Source organism: Hyaena hyaena, unplaced genomic scaffold (assembly GCF_003009895.1).
Source record: "Hyaena hyaena isolate Hyena2069 unplaced genomic scaffold, ASM300989v1 scaffold_94, whole genome shotgun sequence".
Taxonomy (NCBI): Eukaryota; Metazoa; Chordata; class Mammalia; order Carnivora; family Hyaenidae; genus Hyaena; species Hyaena hyaena.
The window spans coordinates 2,810,794-2,829,871 of record NW_024080726.1 but is presented as its reverse complement, the minus strand read 5'-3'; the positions used below and the strand labels follow the sequence as shown (position 1 = coordinate 2,829,871).

General features: G+C 46.5%; 1 protein-coding gene across 5 annotated transcripts in view; it reads right to left on the bottom strand.

Moving 5' to 3' along the window:
- RERE (arginine-glutamic acid dipeptide repeats) overlaps nt 1-19,078 on the bottom strand; it is a 432,865-nt gene that overhangs the window by 81,603 nt on the left and 332,184 nt on the right. For all 5 annotated transcript variants that reach the window (XM_039234929.1, XM_039234928.1, XM_039234930.1 and 2 more), the window contains one exon: nt 12,849-12,947. In XM_039234929.1, the coding sequence (XP_039090860.1) occupies nt 12,849-12,947 (99 nt within the window). The remainder of the gene's footprint in view (nt 1-12,848; nt 12,948-19,078) is intronic.

The following is a 19,078-nucleotide window of genomic DNA, read 5'->3' as shown; positions in this document are numbered from 1 at the left end:
CAATGTAGGAGCGACTGAATGAGCCATCCGAAAATGTTTGCCTTTAAGAGCAAGATAATCTAAGTGGATCCTGTGAATGTTTGGCAGGGGTTTTAGAGAGAGTGCTCACAGGAGAGAAAGCCTAGCTGTGAAGCAGGGGGAGAATGTGAGCAGGTTATAAAGTCAGAGAGTTCTAACAGAGGGAGACACACTACCAGGGTGAGGCTGTTCCAGGGTTAAAAAATTGGAAACCTGGCAAAGAAGTTGGGCTATCTCAAAGGACAATCAGAAAATGATTTTCTAACTTTTGTTTCTGCTAAAGGATTGGAGAATTTCATTTTCATGGACTGAGCAGAGAGGGGGGATCTAAATATTCAGAGTCCATCCCAACTTTCAGCTACTTTGGGAGTCTGGAACACTCTGGCTGATGAAATCAAGAGTTCCAAGTGGTGTTCTACTGGGGACACAGGACTAGGAACTGCAGACCGGGGGCCCAGTGCCTTCTACAAGCACAGCTATTTTATTTTTAGATGAAACGTTAGATGGGTTTTGAGTCCAGGTCAACTGGCTTCCCACATCTATGCTTAATAACATCTTGTTAAATTCATTTTCTAAAACCCTTTTTTCAAAAATGGATAACCAAGCCTGCTTAGCTACCTAGATTACTTCCTCGACATCCCAAGGGTGGCTGCCAGCCTGAGGACTGTCGTCCCAGCCTTGTGTTCTCTCTGAATATGTCCCACCCCAATAAGCCTTCCAGAGAGGAGAGGCAGAAGGGTGTGATTTAACCTCTTTCCTCCTCCAGAGCTCAAGTGCGCTGCTTCTCAGTTGTGTACCTGGTGCCCGTGGGTGGCAGAGTCGCACAGGACGCCGGGTAGTGTGGCGCAGGCGCTCCCCTATTTCCAGGACCTCCCCAGTGCTCTCCGGGTCATGACCTCTGAACATTAATAAGAGGATCCAGGATGACAGAATATACACTTCCAAACAACAACAACCCACAACAACACAGGTTCCAAAGCCGTCCGGTAGCTATGAGACCCGGAGGGACACAGTCCTCGGCTCTCGGGCCGCATGGAGGCCTCCAGTCACTCTGCTCTGCTCTCTCAGCGTTCGGTTCTCATTTTACTTACAACTTTGCTCGGCTCTTTCCTTAGTTCCCTGGTATATTTATCTGATAGTTCCTCTGTTTCCTCTTGCTGGATTAAAGACACGGGTTCGAGCCCTTCAAAAGGGAAGAAAATACTCTAGAAGTGACCAAACGGGGGGGCACACTAGAGGTTTGGAGGAAACCTGAGAGGCAAGGTGTATTTACCCACAAACCACGGTCACAGAAAAGGCCACCCCAAATCAGCAGCCGGCCTGCAGAAAGACATGTGCAAACAGGTCACTCTGCTTTCAAATGTGTGATGGGTACTGAGGGAAGAGGGACAGTCCGAGGAGCCAAACCAACACCGGGCCGTCCCCCGAGGCTTGGTCCTCCCTTCCGCACCACGGCTCCCGCTCCCGCGGCAGAACAGGGCAGCCCCACATCAGGTGTGACGTGACGCTGGCAGGACGGAGCTCTTCCCTACTGGACTCTAGAGAATAAAGCCACACACACAACCGGAAGGGGTTGGCCGCTTCTTCCAAGGGAAGCTACACACAAGGAAAGAACGGGGCAGTGTCCGGTCAGCTCTGCCGGGACTGCCTGCAGCTGGGAGGAGAAGCCCCCGAGGCCAAGGGGCCGCCTCTCCTGCCATGAGGGAAGGCCCTGGGGGGCAAACAACCCCTACTCGGGTTCTCTTCCCACCCACCCAGTCAACACAGGAGCTTCGGATTATCCGCCGCACTACAGGCCCCGGCCCCTGTTCTGGGGACACAAGAAGGATTAAGCTAGAGGCCCTGACGTCGAGCCTTCCAGCCTCACGCGGAAGCCCCACATACACTTGCCGCCACGGCCCGGCGCGCAGACCCCCCAACTCTTCAGCGCGGAGCGCATGCACTGGGTGTGTTCCTTGGTGATCTGTCTTCATCTGTCTCCCCTGCGGAACGTCAGTGCCACGAGGGCACGGATTTCTGCCCGTCTTGCTCGGGCCGCGTCACCAGCACCCGGAACGGCGCCTGGCAGAGTGCTGGGCCCGTGCTGTCAATATCTGCAGAACAAATGGATCCACGAATTTCAAAACAGTAACTAAAATCAGAACTAAGTAACCTGGTGAACGATAGGAAGGGTCCTCCTACGTTCACATTCACACAGGACCCACAGTAACGGAGAACCAGCGGGCTTGCCATCTGCAAGTTCCCACACCAAACGCAAGAAATACAGAGCCAGCCAGCCAGCCAGCCAGCCATCAGACACAGGCCTGAATGCTAAGCCGCCAAGGTCAATTGCAGAGACTTCCTCCTTTACGACCACCAAGCACACTCTGCTCCCAACACCTCAGCACTCTACTTTAGGTACGTGGAAAATGCACCAGGATTCACCCATATGAAGTACTTTGGAAAAATGTCTTAAATTTGGAAACATCCATGGAGAGCGTCACTTAACAGCATGCGGGGCGGGGGAAGAAAGGCTAACACAACACCACTGGGAAACGGAAAACAACGCGCTGGCGCTCCAGTGAGGGGAGCAATTAGGGGGCCGCCAAGGCCCTTGTTACTTCTGCCTAAGGCAGACTTCAGATTTGAGACACAGAATGCCAGAGAAGAGGAGACAGTTTAAAAGAGTTGCTTCCTCTCGCTGGAGGGTTCCTTTTTTTTTTTTAAGCCTCCTGTTTCCTTCCCCCCACATCAAACTCCAGTTACTAGCCTAACACAGTATGTTTCACCTGTGAAAACGTACGGCTCCAATGTCACCATACACAGAATGTTCCATGCATACACATTAAAACTGACTCCAGCTCTGTTGCTAAGAAACTGCAGAAGGAGAGGGTTTTCCATCCTCTTCATTTATAAAATAACCACTTTGTCTACGAGAGAACAAATGCAATCTCTCAAGTCCCCTTGTGTCTTGTTCTCATTTTTTAAATGAACAGAGAAAGATGATGGAGAGTGGCTGAAAGTGTATGCTATCTCCATTTTTTTACACGCCCTTGAAAATGAGATGGAAAACATGGTTTCAATAACCCACCGCTGTAGCATTTATTAATCTCTCAAGCTGAAGATTTCCCCCCATTGCTCCCCCTCTCCAAGCAAAAATGAAAAATGTCCCATAAAAATTGCTCTTTGATTTTAAAAGATTATCCTAAACAGCAAGGAATAATTTAGGGTATGCCTGCATACAGTGTGGGGTTACTTCCCAGGTCTCTGTGCTGTTCCTTGTTGCCCCAGGGCCTGAACGTGCACACATGCACCAACTCGCACATGCACACGGAGCCCCAAGAACAGCACCACTTACTACTGTCCTGAAACAAAAATACCTAAAATCAGGGCTAGGGGATAAGGACCTTTAGAAACGTACTGGTTAAAGAAGATGAGAAAAAGAAAGACCTTGCTTAGAAAAACAGGCTTACTACTTTCTCTGACCACAGTTTAAAGAGGAAGCCTAGAAAGCAATAAAGCCATGTATGTGAAAGGCAAGTTCACAGCTGAATTTGTAGATTTAACCCAGAGGCAACTTCTACTGACATGAAATACTGAAATAAATTTTTGAAAGATCTCTTTCCTTCTAATGTTCAGCCTATCTCATTTACTAAAGGGTTTTTAAAGACATTTCTCTTTACAGGTTGTTATGCGGTACAACCTTCCTGCAAACTAGCTGACAAAATTGACTGCCTTATACCAACTCTTCCACACATATAATTGATTTTTAATTCAGTCTCATTTTCAAATGGACTTGACAATAATACTCCACTCTATTCACACTATTGATGTTTTTTTTTTTTTTTTTAAAAAAAGGGTCGATTCAAAGGCTGATGTGTCAATCATAGGAAAAATAGTTCAGTTTCATTAATACTTTAAGCATTACGCAAATTTTACTTGTATCTATATTCCCTCTTTTATTTATTTGATTGTTTTTTTAAAGATTTTATATATATACATATATATATAAATTGTTTATTGTTGAGAGAGAGACACAGAGTGTGAGCAGGGGAGGAGCAGAGAGAGAGGGAGACACAGAATGTGAAGCAGGCCCCAGGCTCTGATGTGGGGCTAGAATCCACAAGCCATGAGATCATGACTTGAGCCGAAGTCAGATGCTTAACTGGCTGAGCCACCCAGGCGCCCCTAAAGATTTTATTTTTTTAAGTAATCTCTATGTAGATCCAATGTGGGGCTCCAACCTACAATCCAAAGATGCAGAGGTGCATGCTCTACTGACTGAGCCAGCCAGGCACCCTTATATTTTTCTGTCTTAACACTAAGGACTGAGTTTTGCTATGGACCACAGGAACACATGACATGAGTATTATGTGTATTTACTTATGTGTAAGTCATATGCCAACATTTCTACTTATCTTTCCTACTCTCATATCTCAGAATTAAGTTGTTCATAAGAGGCAGTACCAATTAATTTAAAATTAGAGGAAGGGTAATCAGTTGAGAGAAAAAGCTACTTCAAGTTAAAATTTACTGAATACCTATTATGGGTTGCACTAAATACAATGTATCTCTATTTCAAGTTCTGGGTGAACTATAAACATTCTCAGATTAAGATGTCTTATGAAAGTAAGAATTCCAGGGGCACCTGGGTGGCTTAGTCGGTTAAGCGTCCGACTTTCACTTAGGTCATGATCTCGCAGTTCGTGGGTTCGAGCCCCGCGTCGGGCTCTGTGCTGACTGCCAGCTCAGAGCCTGGAGCCTGTTTCAGAGTCTGTGACTCCCTCCCTCTCTGATCCTCCCCTGTTCACGCTGTCTCTCTCTCTCTCTCCAAGAAATAAATAAAACATTAAAAAAAAAAAAGTTTAATCTACACAACTAGGTAGGACTAAAACCCAGCACCACGAAAAAGCAACTGAGCTGAGAGATACCTACTGAAGCCATTGTGTCTAAATCTGACTACAGGTGAAGCATCTCAAAANTCATGATCTCGCAGTTCGTGGGTTCGAGCCCCGCGTCGGGCTCTGTGCTGACTGCCAGCTCAGAGCCTGGAGCCTGCTTCAGTCTGTGACTCCCTCTCTCTCTGACCCTCCCCTGCTCACGCTGTCTCTCTCTCTCTCTCTCCCCTAGAAATAAATAAAACATTAAAAAATTTTAAAAAAAGTAAGAATTCCAATAAGATGAGTCAACTTACGTGAGTTTACAAAGATATAAACCAACGTATATACATGAACAAAGACACGGCGAGGGCAGGAAACCTAGAAACTGAGATGGTAGTCAGGTTTCAACTCCCCTTTAAAGATTTTGTGATGATATTCTAACAACAGAGATGATTCACATAAAATTTACAAAAGAAGAGAAAACGAATGGGTTCACACTAGACAGCCGGCAGGACCCTCATATCACCAGCATTTCTGAATAACTATATAAAAATGCCCAACAACTCTAGAAACCTGGTCATCTCTAAAAATCAGTATCATGTAATTAATGCTTCCCTTATATTGAAAATTAAAAATTTAGACCTAAACGCTGAGACTACGGACATCTTAAGACGCACGTGATGGTAACCGCACGTGATGGTAACCGCAGGCTGAGGAAGGCTGGCTCTCTTCCCCTCAGCATTATCCCCATCTCGGCTTTCACCGCCCAAAGCTCCTGCCACTCTAGAGGACCTTAACTTTGCTTTGCAGTGGATTCCATTTTCCATGGCTGCCACACAAAAGGTAAATAAAATTCACTGTAGTTTTGCCCCACGAAGCAGCTCTGTCTTCTGGCACATCCAGATGCCTGCCTTGAAAAGAGTGAACAATGAAAACGATGTTTTCTCGAGCAGACATTCCAAACAGAGCTGATCAGAGGCATGTGAAGGCGCCGCTGGGAGACGCCGTGCGCGCGGGGGCGAGTGTCCTGTGGGAGTCACTCCCTGACAGCCGCATGGGCTCACTGCTTTACAAACACTCAGAAAATTAGTTTGGCATGTCATGACAATTTTGAAAGAAGGGTTTTCATTTGAATTTATGACAATACTGACCTTTACACTGAAGGACAGTTTCGATGTTTTAAAATTTATGAATTTGTACATCCACGTACACGGCCAGTTACAGTTTATCGCGGCCCCACGGATGGACTCTCTTTGGATAAAAATGTTCAAGAGCCTTTGTATCTAGGTTGTCCACTCAATGCATGACATCAAAATTGGCACACAGTATTTAACGGGAAAATAAAAGTGGCAGTTACCCACAACCAAACGGAAGGCCCTGCAGGAACCTTTACCGTAAGCAACACCTGGATTTTTGCTGAAAACTACTTGGACATGAAAATAAGTTCTGAAACAAACATGGCCAAGGGGATGGGAAGCAAAGGGTGAAGCACACAGCTCAGGGCAGCACCCAACCTTACAACCTTGCAAGTCAGGCCAAACTCCACAAGGAAAATGCAGGCCCTGAATTTTAAAAAGAATTCAATTAGCATCCCCAGCATTACCATCATCAACAGCTGAATGCTAATTAAGAGTGCAGCACCCAGCCGCAATGGGGTCCCAGTGCAATAAGCAGCAGCAAATGCTACCTTCAGCTCACGTGCATAAATAAGCAGAATTAATAACTACCCGAGCAGGGAAGGGTGACTTCATCTGTTTCGATTAGGCGCAGTTCACCCTGGGGCCTTTGTGTTATATTTAAATGTGTTCATCATGTTTAATTAAAAACCTAATAATCTAGAATTTCTTTTTTTTAAGTTCCGATCAGTATTTTGCTCCTCTTTCTCTTCCTATATCCTACTCATGTAAATGGCTTCCTGAAATGGAACAATATTTTTAGCATAATGTAAATGAAACTGGCTAAGCAGCAGTGCAAGTCCCAAACGTGGCACCAGCCGTGCACTCTGGCTCCATCCAACTGACCCAGCATTTCTTCGAAACTGCCTCTCTGATCTGACCCAGTTTATTTAGCCTGAGAGACTGCCTTGAGCTAGCTACCAAGGAGTTTCTCACTCATTCCACTACAGCAGAGTTCAATTGTCACTTTCTGGCCTAGAATTGGACAGAAATTGGTCCAAATCTGGTATCCATTCCTCAAGATTTAAAGTGTTTCAGCCCCAAAGAAACTTCAGTAAGAAATACCGTATCTACAGACACAGAAGCTGTCAAAGGAATCGCTGAGGGAAAATGTAAAATGAAAGGCCTCCTACTGTGTAATTTTGAGGCCTAAAATTTCAACAACTAGTTAATATCTGAAAGACCTAGGAGGAAGAAGTTGGGTGGTGTTATTATAAAGAACATGGGAATATGGGGAAGTAAAATTTTTAAGGTCAGCTTTGGGTGCGTGGAAAAGTTTTTCTCTTATGCATATACTCATTAACTATTACAGGTTTTAAAATGCTAGATTGAGGACAATTTTTTCAATGTTTATTTTTGAGGGGGGGGTATAGAGAGATAGAGGGAGACACAGAATCCGAAGGAGGCTCCAGGCTCTAAGCTGTCAGCACAGAGCCGGACGCAGAGCTCAAACTCATGAACCGTAAGGTCATGACCTGAGCCAAAGTCCCAGACTATCTTAATTAAAGAATCTTGGGTGCCTGGGCGGCTCGGTGGGTTGGTGTCTGACTTTGGCTTGGGTTAGGATCTCGCAATTCATGGGACTGAGCCCCATGTCAGGCTCTCAGCTGTCAAGGCAGAGCCTGCTTCAGATTCTCTGTCCCCCCCTCTCTCTGTCCCTCCCCTGCAGATGTGTTCTCTCTCTCTTTCTCTCTCTCTGTCTCACTCACTCAAATAAACAATAATCTTGAATAAAGAGTTGTTAATATTCTTCAAGTCCCTTTTAGAAACATTAGTCTCTGGGGAGCCTGGGTGGCTCAGTGTCTGAGCTGAAGTGTCTGACTTCAGCTCCGGTAATGATCTCGTGGTTCGTGGATTTGAGCCCCACGTTGGGCTCTGTGCTGACAGCTCAGAGCCTGGAGCCTGTTTTGGATTCTGTGTCTCCCTCTCTCTCTGCCCTTCCCCCGCTCATGCTCTGTCTCTCTCTGTCTCAAAAATAAATAAACTATAGGGGCGCCCGGGTGGCTTAGTCGGTTAAGCGCCCGGCTTTCCCTCAGGTCATGATCTCGCGGTTCGTGGGTTCGAGCCCCGCGTCGGGCTCTGTGCTGACTGCCAGCTCAGAGCCTGGAGCCTGTTTCAGTCTGTGACTCCCTCTCTCTCTGACCCTCCCCTGCTCACGCTGTCTCTCTCTCTCTCCTAGAAAGAAATAAAAAACATTAAAAAAAATTTTTTTAAATAAATAAATAAACTATAAGAAAAATTAAAAAAAAAAAAAAAAGAAAAGAAACATTAGTCTCTACCAGACACCACCAGTGAGTCCCCACTCTTAAGTTTACAAACTAGGAGGGCAATCAACTCAGAAACGAAGCCCCTGAGGAAGAGCGTGGATGGCGGCCCAGGAGGAAGCAAGGGGGAAGGCTGCTAAGAACACCGCACGCTGGGGAAGCAGCTCAGAGGAGGGCGTGATCACGGCAGGCCAGGCCTGGGGAAGTGCCCTGCACCTCGAAGAGCGGTGAGGAGCAGTGAGGGTGTGGACTGGCGAGGCGGGGAGAGATGGAAGAGATTCGTCTGATCAGGGAGCAGCGCGCCTGCCGGAGCCAGGACAGGGTGCATACAGGCTGCCTGTTCCTGGCCGGGCTGGGGTCTTGCACGGTTCCGGCCCGGGGTTGGGTGGGGGGGGGGGGGGGGGGGGGGGGGGGGGGGGGGTGTGCGCGCACTGTCAGGGGCTCGTCCCACCAGCCCTCGCACACACAGAGTGTCCAGTTCATATAAACGCAAAGGAAAACAACTTCACCGACGCTGTTGCAGTTAGATCAAATGGATATACTGGAGGCAATTGATGCTTAAAAATAACGAAAATATCAGGGCGCCCAGGCAGCTCAGTTGGACAAGCGTCTGGCTCTTGATTTTGGCTCAGGTCATGACCTCACTGTTTGTGGGTTTAAGCCCCACACTGGGGCTCCGTGACGACCGTGCGGAGCCTGCTTGGGAGACTCTCTCCCCATCTCTCTGTGCCCCTTCCCCCACAAAATAAGTAAACTAAAAAATAATGGAAATGTCCAGGTACACAGAAAACTGAGAGGGGCAAAGAAGGGAGGTCAGCCCATGTACTTACTTGAGTTGGGACTCACGTGCTTTGCTCACTCCTGCGAGCGCCAGGCCGGGGTAACGTGGGGAGTTCCAGGGAAGAGGCCACACACACAGAGCGCGGTGCTCTCACAGCCCAAACCAGGCCAAGGCAGGGGCTCGCTAGTGCCCATTCCTTGCTGCCACATAAAGCCAGTCTGAGATTTGACAGGCTCCCTTCAGCCTATTGATTATTCAACCCCTCTTTCTCATTCACTTTCGAGGTTTCGGAAAGTGAAGCTTAACTTCCTGTAAATAAGGGGACCATTTGATCTCTGAGTTCTGCAAGGGCTGGAGAACTGCCAACTTATTTCTCAAAACTTACGTTGAAACAAGAAGCAAACATGATAAAAATGAGCCCGATGACAAGGACTTATGCAGTTATGGGTCATTATCATGGACTCCTAGAGTCGTGCTTCACTTTTCAAAATAAAGCCGGGCCTTTCCTGACGTATAAGACTCCCCTTTGCCTCCGGCCGTCTGCTGACAGCAGGGACACTGTCCACATTGTGCCCAAGAGAAGTAAGTGCAGCAGGAAAAAGGAAGCAGCGTTCTTTTAAGTGGGAGTCTTTAAATTCCAGAGGGAATGAAAGGTCTTGGGAGAAAGGAAGGGAGAGCGCCCGGCTGCCAAGGAGCCCCAGGGCGTCAGTGCAAAGGAAGGAACCAGAAGGGCATCAGGACACATGGGCACTACCGGGGCCTCCAGGTTGGTGGCATTTCACACATTCCTTCCATCCTTTTCAGCCCCTCATCTCTTCCTTCACCCAGACTTTCTGAGGAATTTTTAAGTTTCATCAATCACAACTCAGATCTACTTGTCAAAGAAATGGGTCCACAGTGACTTTACAAAACAAACAGATGCGACCCGTGTACTCTGCCACTGTCTGAACAGGAACAAATGTTTAAGATGCCTCCAACTCTTTACTGATCAGGTAAAGGTTTTAAAGTTTTAATTTCAAGGGGCGCCTGGATGGCTCAGTTGGTTGAGTGTCCAACTTTGGCTCAGGTCATGATCTCACAGTTTGTGGGTTCAAGCCCCACGTCTGGCTCTGTGCTGACAGCTCACTCAGAGCCTGGAGCCTGCTTCAGATTCTGTATCTCCCTCTCTCTGACCCTGACCCCCCCTGCTCATGCTGTCTCTCTCTCTCTCTCTCTCAGAAATAAATAAAACATTAAAAAAAATTTTAAATAAATTTTTTTACAACTAGTTTATTGTCAAATTAGGTGCCACATAAAAATTTTTAAATAAATTTTTAATTTCAAAACAGCAGCAGCAACTTGATCATGCATCTGATAAGCTGCAAGTGTTAATGGACTATGAAAAAGCTCTCTCCCAAGCAAACCTTCAGGGGCTCCTTCAGTCCATCCCCACTGCCTCCTCCTTTGGCCCCCCACCATCCAACCCCCTTATGGCCTTTCCGCGGACAAATCCTCTTGGCTCTTGCTCCAGGGTGCACCCTGAACTCACGACTTCTCACCGATTTTACCACTTCTCACTGGCACTGCACCCTGATCTCCCCACCTCTCACAGGCACTATACCCCGATTTCACCACTTCTCACCGACACTGCACCCTGATCTCACCACTTCTCACTGGCACTGCACCCCAATCTCCCCACTTATCATAGGCACTGTACCCCGATCTCTCCAATTCTCACGGGCACTGCACCCCGATCTTCCCACTTCTCACAGGCACTGTACCCCGATTTCATCACCTCTCACCGGCACTGCACCCTGATTTCACTTCTCACCGGCACTGCACTCCGGATCTCCCCACTTCTCACAGGCACTGCTCCCCAATCTCCCTACTTCTCACCGGCACTGCTACCATGCTCTTCAGTCACTGGTCTCAGGCCTGGATGCTCACAATTGACGCAGAAGCCCACTGTGACTCAGTGGCCAGAGGGCACCCCGCTAGCAGATGGTAGCACCCCTCTGGTTAGAATCTGCCCACGCAAAGCAAAGAATGAGGCACCGCACCCACAGGCCACACCTGATCCCTACACTATCCCTTCTCTGCAGTCACATGCCTGTCTCCATCCTGGACATGCCTGGGGTCCAGACTTCTCTCCCCCCCACCATGCTTTCACTGTAGGGCCCCTGATCCAAAAGGGCCCCCCTCTGCTCCAATGGTTCTTAGCAGGCCTTTCCTCAGCCCCTTATGCAACACAGCGCCTCACCCAGTCTATTCCCCGTCCTTGTTACCTACTCTGTCTTCCTCAGCATGTGTGTACCACCACTTGGCAAATACTGACTTACAGATGCTCTCTCCTCTGAGACACAAGACTCATGAGGAGGGACCTTTGTTCTGGATACGCTCCTAGCACAGTACCTGGCACAGTACCTGGCACACAACAAGTATTATTAATATTAATAAATATTGCTGAAGAAGACAAAAGAGCAAGATCAGGAAAGCACATAAAGCTTCGAAACACTCTTTTTTAGCATATTTACAACATAGGAGAGGAACTTAAAACCGTTATGTCTATCAGTGACAGCCTTTATCTTCATTTCTTTCAACCTAAAGGCCAAATGCCAAGCGGTGATGCTCAAAGACAAGACTACCTGCAAAAGCACAGGTCTGTAAGTCTCCTACGGCAATACCTTTTGGAAGTCACAAGATGGGGATGTAGCTTCAGGAGAACTCGGCCAGCTGGGACAGGAATCCGCGGGGTTTTGTGGGCATGTATCTTATCTCCCTACCTTGTACTTCCGACAACAGAATGAATATGTAAGATCCACCATATTTACATAATCAGGTCTATGCTACCTGCTTCTCAGTAATGTCCTTCAGCAGCTTAGGGATCCTGCTGGCCCTCAAAATAAAAACAAGTCACCAGCCTCACTCTAGCTTATGCAGCAACTGGTTTTAAAATGCTTAGGTCTTGGGGCGCCTGGGTGGCTCAGTTGGTTGGGCAGCCGACTTCAGCTCAGGTCATGATCTCACAGTTCGTGGGTTCGAGCCCCGCGTTGGCTCTGTGCTGATAGCCAGCTCAGAGCCTGGAGCCTGTTTCAGGTTCTGTGTGTGTGTCTCTCTCTCTGACCCTCCCCTTCTCACACTGTCTCTCTCTCTCTCTCTCTCAGAAATAAATAAAACGTTAAAAAAATTAAAATAAGATAAAAATAAAATTAAAATAAAATAAAAAAATAAAATAAAATAATAGAATAGAATAGAATAGAATAGAATAGAATAGAATAGAATAAAATAAAATACTATGTCTTAAGGGGCACCTGGGTAGCTTAGTCAGTTGAATGTCCGACTTCAGCTCAGGTCATGATCTCACGGTTTATGAGTTCGAGCCCCGCATCAGGCTCTGTGCTGAAAGTGCTGAGCCGGCTTCAGATCCTCTGTCCTCCTTTCTCTGCCCCACCTCCCCGCCCCCCCATTCTCTCTCAAAAATAAAAAATAAACATTAGAAAAAATGCCTATCTCTTAAAATAGGGAGGCATCAAACGCTGACTTGCTAAACCAGCCAACCAATGCTATAATTTCTTCTCTTTCCATGAAACCTGAGAAGATCCTTCCCACTGAGCTTACTAAAATCAAGTCCTTCTGTACACTCTGGAGGTTTAAAGTCTCCTTCTCTGACTGATGGGTGCTGTGGACAGTTTTCGGAGGAGCAGGGAGGTCGCGCACTGAGAAGCAGACACCCCATGACCCAGACCGCCAGGCCAGTCCCATCCGAGCTCACCACTTCGTCCTCGGTCCAGCACTTCTCGATCAGCTTGGGCACAGGCTTCTTTACCAGGCGCTGCAGGGCTTTGCCAGCATCATAACCACTTTCATGTAGCTGAAACAACAACAATTTTAGTCAGATAAGCATGCCAAATAGCAGATCTAGAAGCAAATCAATAAAAGAGAAGCCCTGCGTTTGTTCTGACAGAAGAATTGTGGAACGGGCATGTTCGTCAGCATGAGAATTTGTGTCCCCCCACCCCAGGCCCAGCTGTTCTGGGAAAGGGAGGTAGGTGAGGCAGAGAACATTTCGGCAAGAGCAGGAACATGGTTAAGAACAGCAGCAAACGTTTACTGAGCATCTGACCTGGCACAGAGGTGAGCACATTCCGCACACTCATTATCTTTCTTAATCCTCTGAGGAAGATATTCATTCTCTCGTTTAAGCTTATGGGGTAGGAAGTATGGTCACCCCATTTTATGGATGAGGAAACTGAGGCACAGAAAGGTCAGCTAAAGGCGTCACCACTCTAAACCAGTAGGCAGTAAAGCCAAGACTCCGACCCAGCCAACATGAACTCTCAACCACTCTGTCCCCTTCTCCCCCAAACAGTTCAAAGACCTACTGCATTATGTTATTCCCCAGTAGCATTTCTGAAGTCTTTCTGCTGCAGTAATTTTACTAAAAAAAAAAAAAAAAAAAAAAAATCCTGAAGTACCTAAACTATAAGAGCTTTGTAATGAAACTCTGTAACCGTATACTAACTGTCCAGTACACACAGTGAAGAAGATACTGGTTTATCTACACATTCCTTTTAGGGCCAGACTTCTCTTTCATCAAAGGTGATAAACTTCTTCCACTCCACATCCTTTCCAACCCCAGGCAGTGCCTGCACCACACCACTCACTCTCCATATCTTGCAAAGACATTCCTTTCTTAGCTTGTGTGACTCCAATCCTCTTCAACCTGCAGACAATGGAGTGACGTAGCTGGTAGAAAGAGCTTCTTGCTTAATCTACTCCCCCACCTGGGGCTGTCCGTCCAAAATCCTTCCTAGAAATCTGACTTTCCTTTACAGATCTAGTTCTCTGGCAAAAGAGTCCATTTTGGCTACGACCTGCAGCCCCAGTACCTCACACAGTCCACAGTGTGTGGAGATCCAGGAGAAATACTGGTTACATTAATAAATAAACTCCTCCAACTATCATCCCTATGTAGACTCTACCCCAATCTAAAGCTCAGTTGATTCAAATACATTTGGCCTTATGTTGACTGAGCGCCTGCTATGTTCCAGGCAACATAACAGACCCTGGGCCTACACCAGGGAGCAAAACAGACAAAGGCCGCCCTGCTGTCAGGCAAGCGGTCTGATCTCCTCGCCTGGGCCTCAGTCCCCTATCTGGATGATTCACCAGCATCTGCTGAACTCAGCACAAATAAAGTACAAACCTTATAACCCACGGTTTTTATTTCAGGAAACTTGCAAGCCCCTGGGATGTGTTGTGGGGGACACAATACAGATGAGATGACAAGACCAAGTAGACTGCAGTAATTGCTACCACCTGGGTGTAAGTAAAGAGCTATAGCTTCACGAGAAAAAAGCACATGGTGTTTCCCCTCTTTAGTGGAAGCCTCCTAAGAAGGACACACAGGCTGCCTTCCTAGCAATTGCAGCAGACCTAGGCTGAGCATGTCGTCACCTGCAGTAAACATTTGTTGAATAAATTAAAATAACATTTGAAACATACACAGCAAGCCTCTCTTCTAACTAGTCAACTGCTATTGGGAGGGCTATGACAAATATCCATTTTTATTGTTCAGAGAAACAGAAAGTATTAGAAGTTAAAATTTCCTGAGCATTCTCAGTTTGGAGGACCCCAATTTATTTTAAACCCAGGTTGAAGGAAGTCACAATAAGTCCCTACCTTAAAACAAAACACCTATAGCAACAATTCATATGGATCCTGTTTTGATGATGGTACTGGGTATGTACTGGGGGTATATGTCATGAATATGAATGCTAGATATTAACTTCTATATCTTTATAACATCTAGCATTAGACTTAAAGAAGTAAAATATTATATTATACTATAAATACTATACTAAATGAATACTAAAATAAAATACCATAATTTGCAAATGTTTGAAAACTGCCCAGGGTCGCCTGCGTGACTCAGTCAGTTAAGCGTCCAACTCTTGATTTCGGCTCAGGTCATGATCCCAGAGTCATGAGATCAAGCGCCATGTCAGGCTCTATGCTGACAGCATGGAGCCTGCTTGGGAATCTCTCTCACCCCTTCTCTCTGCCCCGCCCCTGCTTGCACTCACACTATGCATACTCGCTCTCTTTCAAAATAAATTAAAAAAAAAAAAAAAAAACCTGTCTAATCTAGACTTCTTTCAGAAACATAAAAAGATGAAAATAAAGTTAGATTTTCATATTGTACCCAATATTCCACAAGCAGATACTTGTCAAGCTCCACAATGGAACAAAAATCTAGAACATGAGCTTAACAAATGGATCAGAACTGAAGAAAAATATTTGCATGCCTATTTAATTTTTTAAAAAGCACATTTTAGTGATAATCTGAAATCAATTCAAGTTGATCAAATCATGAATTCTTAATAAAAAGCTTATGGGGTATTAAGAGCATTTCCTTGGAGGTGACTGTATACCTGGGTAACTGTAAAGAGATCAGCAGAGGCCACGGACTCTGGGGCCAGACAGTCCAGATTCAAATACTAGCTCTGTTACCTACAAAGCATGTGACCTCGGACGAGCTACTCATCTTCTCTGGGCCTTAATTTTGTCATCTTTAAAAATGAGTAGCAGGGGGACATCTGGGTGGCTAAGTCAGTTAAGCGTCCAGCTCTTGATTTTCGCTCCGGTCATGATCTCACAGTTCATGAGATCAAGCCCCACGTCAGGCTCCATGTGGATGGTGCGGAGCCTGCTTTGATTCTTATTCATTCATTCTCTCTCTCCCTCTCCCCCCCTCACTTTCCCTCTCCCCTCCCCACTCATGTGCACAATCACGTGTTCTCTCTCTCAAAATAAATAAAAATAAAAATAAACTTTAAAAAATGGTAGAGTGATAACTTCTACCTATTAGGGGATTCTGAGGTTAGCATTAGGAAAAAGCATGTAAATTGCTCAGAACTGTAACTAGCACATAATACACCAAATGAGTATTAGCAATTTATTTATAAAAGGAAACAAAAATAAATAAATAAATAAAGGAAGCAGCCTCTACTCAATTTTCTAGATTAGACAGTAGCCTTTCCAGAGAAAGAAAAACTGTTAAACTATAAACAAAACCATTTCTGTCTCACATGATTACTCATATTAATAATTTTTGGAGTCTGTAAAACTCTGGTACAGTACACAGGAAAAATGAAGAAGAATTTTAAATCCCCTCTAACTGACAGGAAACACTCGTGAGAAAGTAAGGCCTGTTCCAAAAGTGCACGGCCGGAGGAACGGAGCCAGATCAAACGTCGCCAGTCCCTCCCTGTGCCATTCCTGCCTTTCGGTGAACGGGAGGACAGCTCTGAATGCGAGCCGGAAGCCACGTTCTAAATGACCCACCGAACTCCCGGTGTTTGGGCCGTTGGGCAGGCTGGCCGAGGCGTGTGTGGCACCCGTGGTAAAATTCCCAGGGGGCTGCTCATGCTCCCCCCGCCCTCCTCGCAGGCCAGTGCGCACCCTGCACGAATCTTCGAGGGGCATCGTGCTCTCCCTGGAAGAAGCCACGGCAGCGTGTGTGGTAAACTGTGCTTCCTTCTGCTACTCTGTTCTTTCTCTGGTCCACTGTCTGCCCGTCTTCTTAAACCATCCCTGTTCCTGACCTTTCTGGCAAAGGAACCCAATAAATATTAGTGCCTGCCTCTCCCACCCTTTACAAAGACATATTTGAAAAGTCAGAGGTATGGGATTATTTACCAACAGTGATGAATATTTACTGAACAAATGAAGTTCAGGCATTACTGTGCTGTCCTCAATAATGCATAAAGGCTGGGTCAAGGGAACCAAAACGAACCTCTCTACACAGTCACCTTCTTCTGAATGTTACTAACATTTATTTCTACTTTCTAGGAATTTTGTCTGAGAAAACTGAGTCTTCATTTCTTTATAGAAATACTTTAATGACATTTTATTACTTTTAACATACTAAAAGTCATTATGGCCCACACAGCTTCACAGAAATGAAGATTATCTTTTGAACACTTGGGGAAAATTACTGTTGTTGAGAACATCCTTCGTTCTTCCCACAAGTATTTACAGAGTGCTTGCCAGGGACAGACACAGCCTGTGAAGAACACAGATAGCGGTCCTCAGAAAAGTAAGACCGAGAAGGGTGTGACCTGTGATGGCCACTGAGTCCCAGTCCTGCAGAACACATCTATCTAAATCTCACATTGAAAATCTAGGGTCCCGAAAGGCGGGGCACTACCTTCTTCAGTCCATGTATCAAGCGACAAACAAGACCTTCTAAAAAGGGGTTTGTTTTCTAGATGTTCGTGAAGATTTTCCTTCTTCAGATGGGAGCCAAAATAATGTCTGAGGAAGAGCTAAACTGGATATTTCAACTGCATTCCTTATGTAAATTAGCATGAAGTCTACCAAAATACTGGCTCTCTTAAATCTCTAAAATTGTCATTAAAAACATTCCCCTCTAGTGTAGTATCGAGCTCTAACAGATTAAAATAATTTCATCTTGAGGAAAACATGATGTAGGTTTCAAATTTTAAACACCTGGTCACAGCCACGCATGCACATTTACATAGTACAGGCTTCCCAGTATCGCTAAGGAAAAGGTCCTTTAATGTGGATAAAATTTTCTACCACTTCTCCAGAGAAGATTGCTCAAAGAAACTGCAATGAAGACGGGGCAAAACCCCTCAAACGTCGTACAGCTTCACTTTGTAGCTTTGGAAAAGCAAGTAAAGCAAGGTAAGTAATCCTTCTGTCCATTTTGCAACCAAGCAGGACTGGTAAAAACCTGGTAGTAGATGCGATTTTAATGTGGAGTACAGCGAGCTGTACCAGTTTAGGGCAAATGGGAAAAGACCAGTGCAAAATGTGGGGACCAAGAAAAGGCACTGTTACTCAGTCAGCTTCCAACGTTTACACGCTACTGGGGAGAGAAGCACTTAGGTCTTACGCCATCCCCGTCCCCCGCCAGCCACGGAAGCAGGGTGTCATTCAGCAGAAACCACTGTTCTCAAATCCACCATCACAAGGGTGCACGTGCGTGTGTGCACGGGATCCGGCGACCCGGAAGGCACCGACTTGTACACCTGCTGCTCCCACACCACCGCACCTTCCACCATAAATCCTGTCTCCCCCTGAACCACAGGCCAGTATCTGGGGAATCTGATGACAACGTGGTGATTCTTCAACCACTAACCTTTGGAGCCACTCTATCGTGGGACTATCCCTGCTCAGTTTCCAGCACTGCGGTCTTTGCTCCCTGGCCTTGTCCCACAGACGCCCCAGGCTGTGTTCCTTCCTTCCTCAGCTCTGGTCTGTTCACTGTGAAACAGCAAAGAGGAACTCTTCCCTGCTGGGTGTCCACCCCTGTCTACCATGCCTTCCAGTGCCCATGAGACCACGGGGGGCGGGGGGAACGCCCGCAGCTTGGAGGCAGGCCGTTCGCACCACCTCCTCTTTGCCCTCCATCCTTCTGACAAGGGTCACTAAGCGGCTCCCGGTGCCGTCAGTGCGTGAGTGAGGCTGCAGAGTGGATGTGGTAGGAGATTCGGGACTAAAAGCAAGAGCAGCCTGAGTAACAAGCCCCTGGTCTGGTTCTACTGTAGCAAACGGCACCGCTACGCTGAACCCACAGGGCCAAAGGCACTGCGCCGCACGTAACTGGACACATTTAGCCAGCTGCATGACAACCTCTCCACGACTTCAGGCGCCCAGCAGCCCCTTCTGTATAAACCACCCCAGAGTCCATGCCTTCTGTCAATACCGCATGCGCACGGCACACGATCTGAAGGAGGAGACAGTCTCGTCAGCAGTTTTGCCACAAACCGGGTGAGGTGAGGTTTTCATCTGTCAAATGGGCCTAACACCACTATCCCTCAGCTGTGTCAAAAGACAATGGAAGGTATTAAATGAGATGCAGCATGACAAGATACATGAAATGTCAAAAAGCTATGAACTGTGTAGGGGCATCATCACCGCAAGTAACATTTTAGGTACACATCTCTCACCTAAGACTGCTCGATGCAGAGT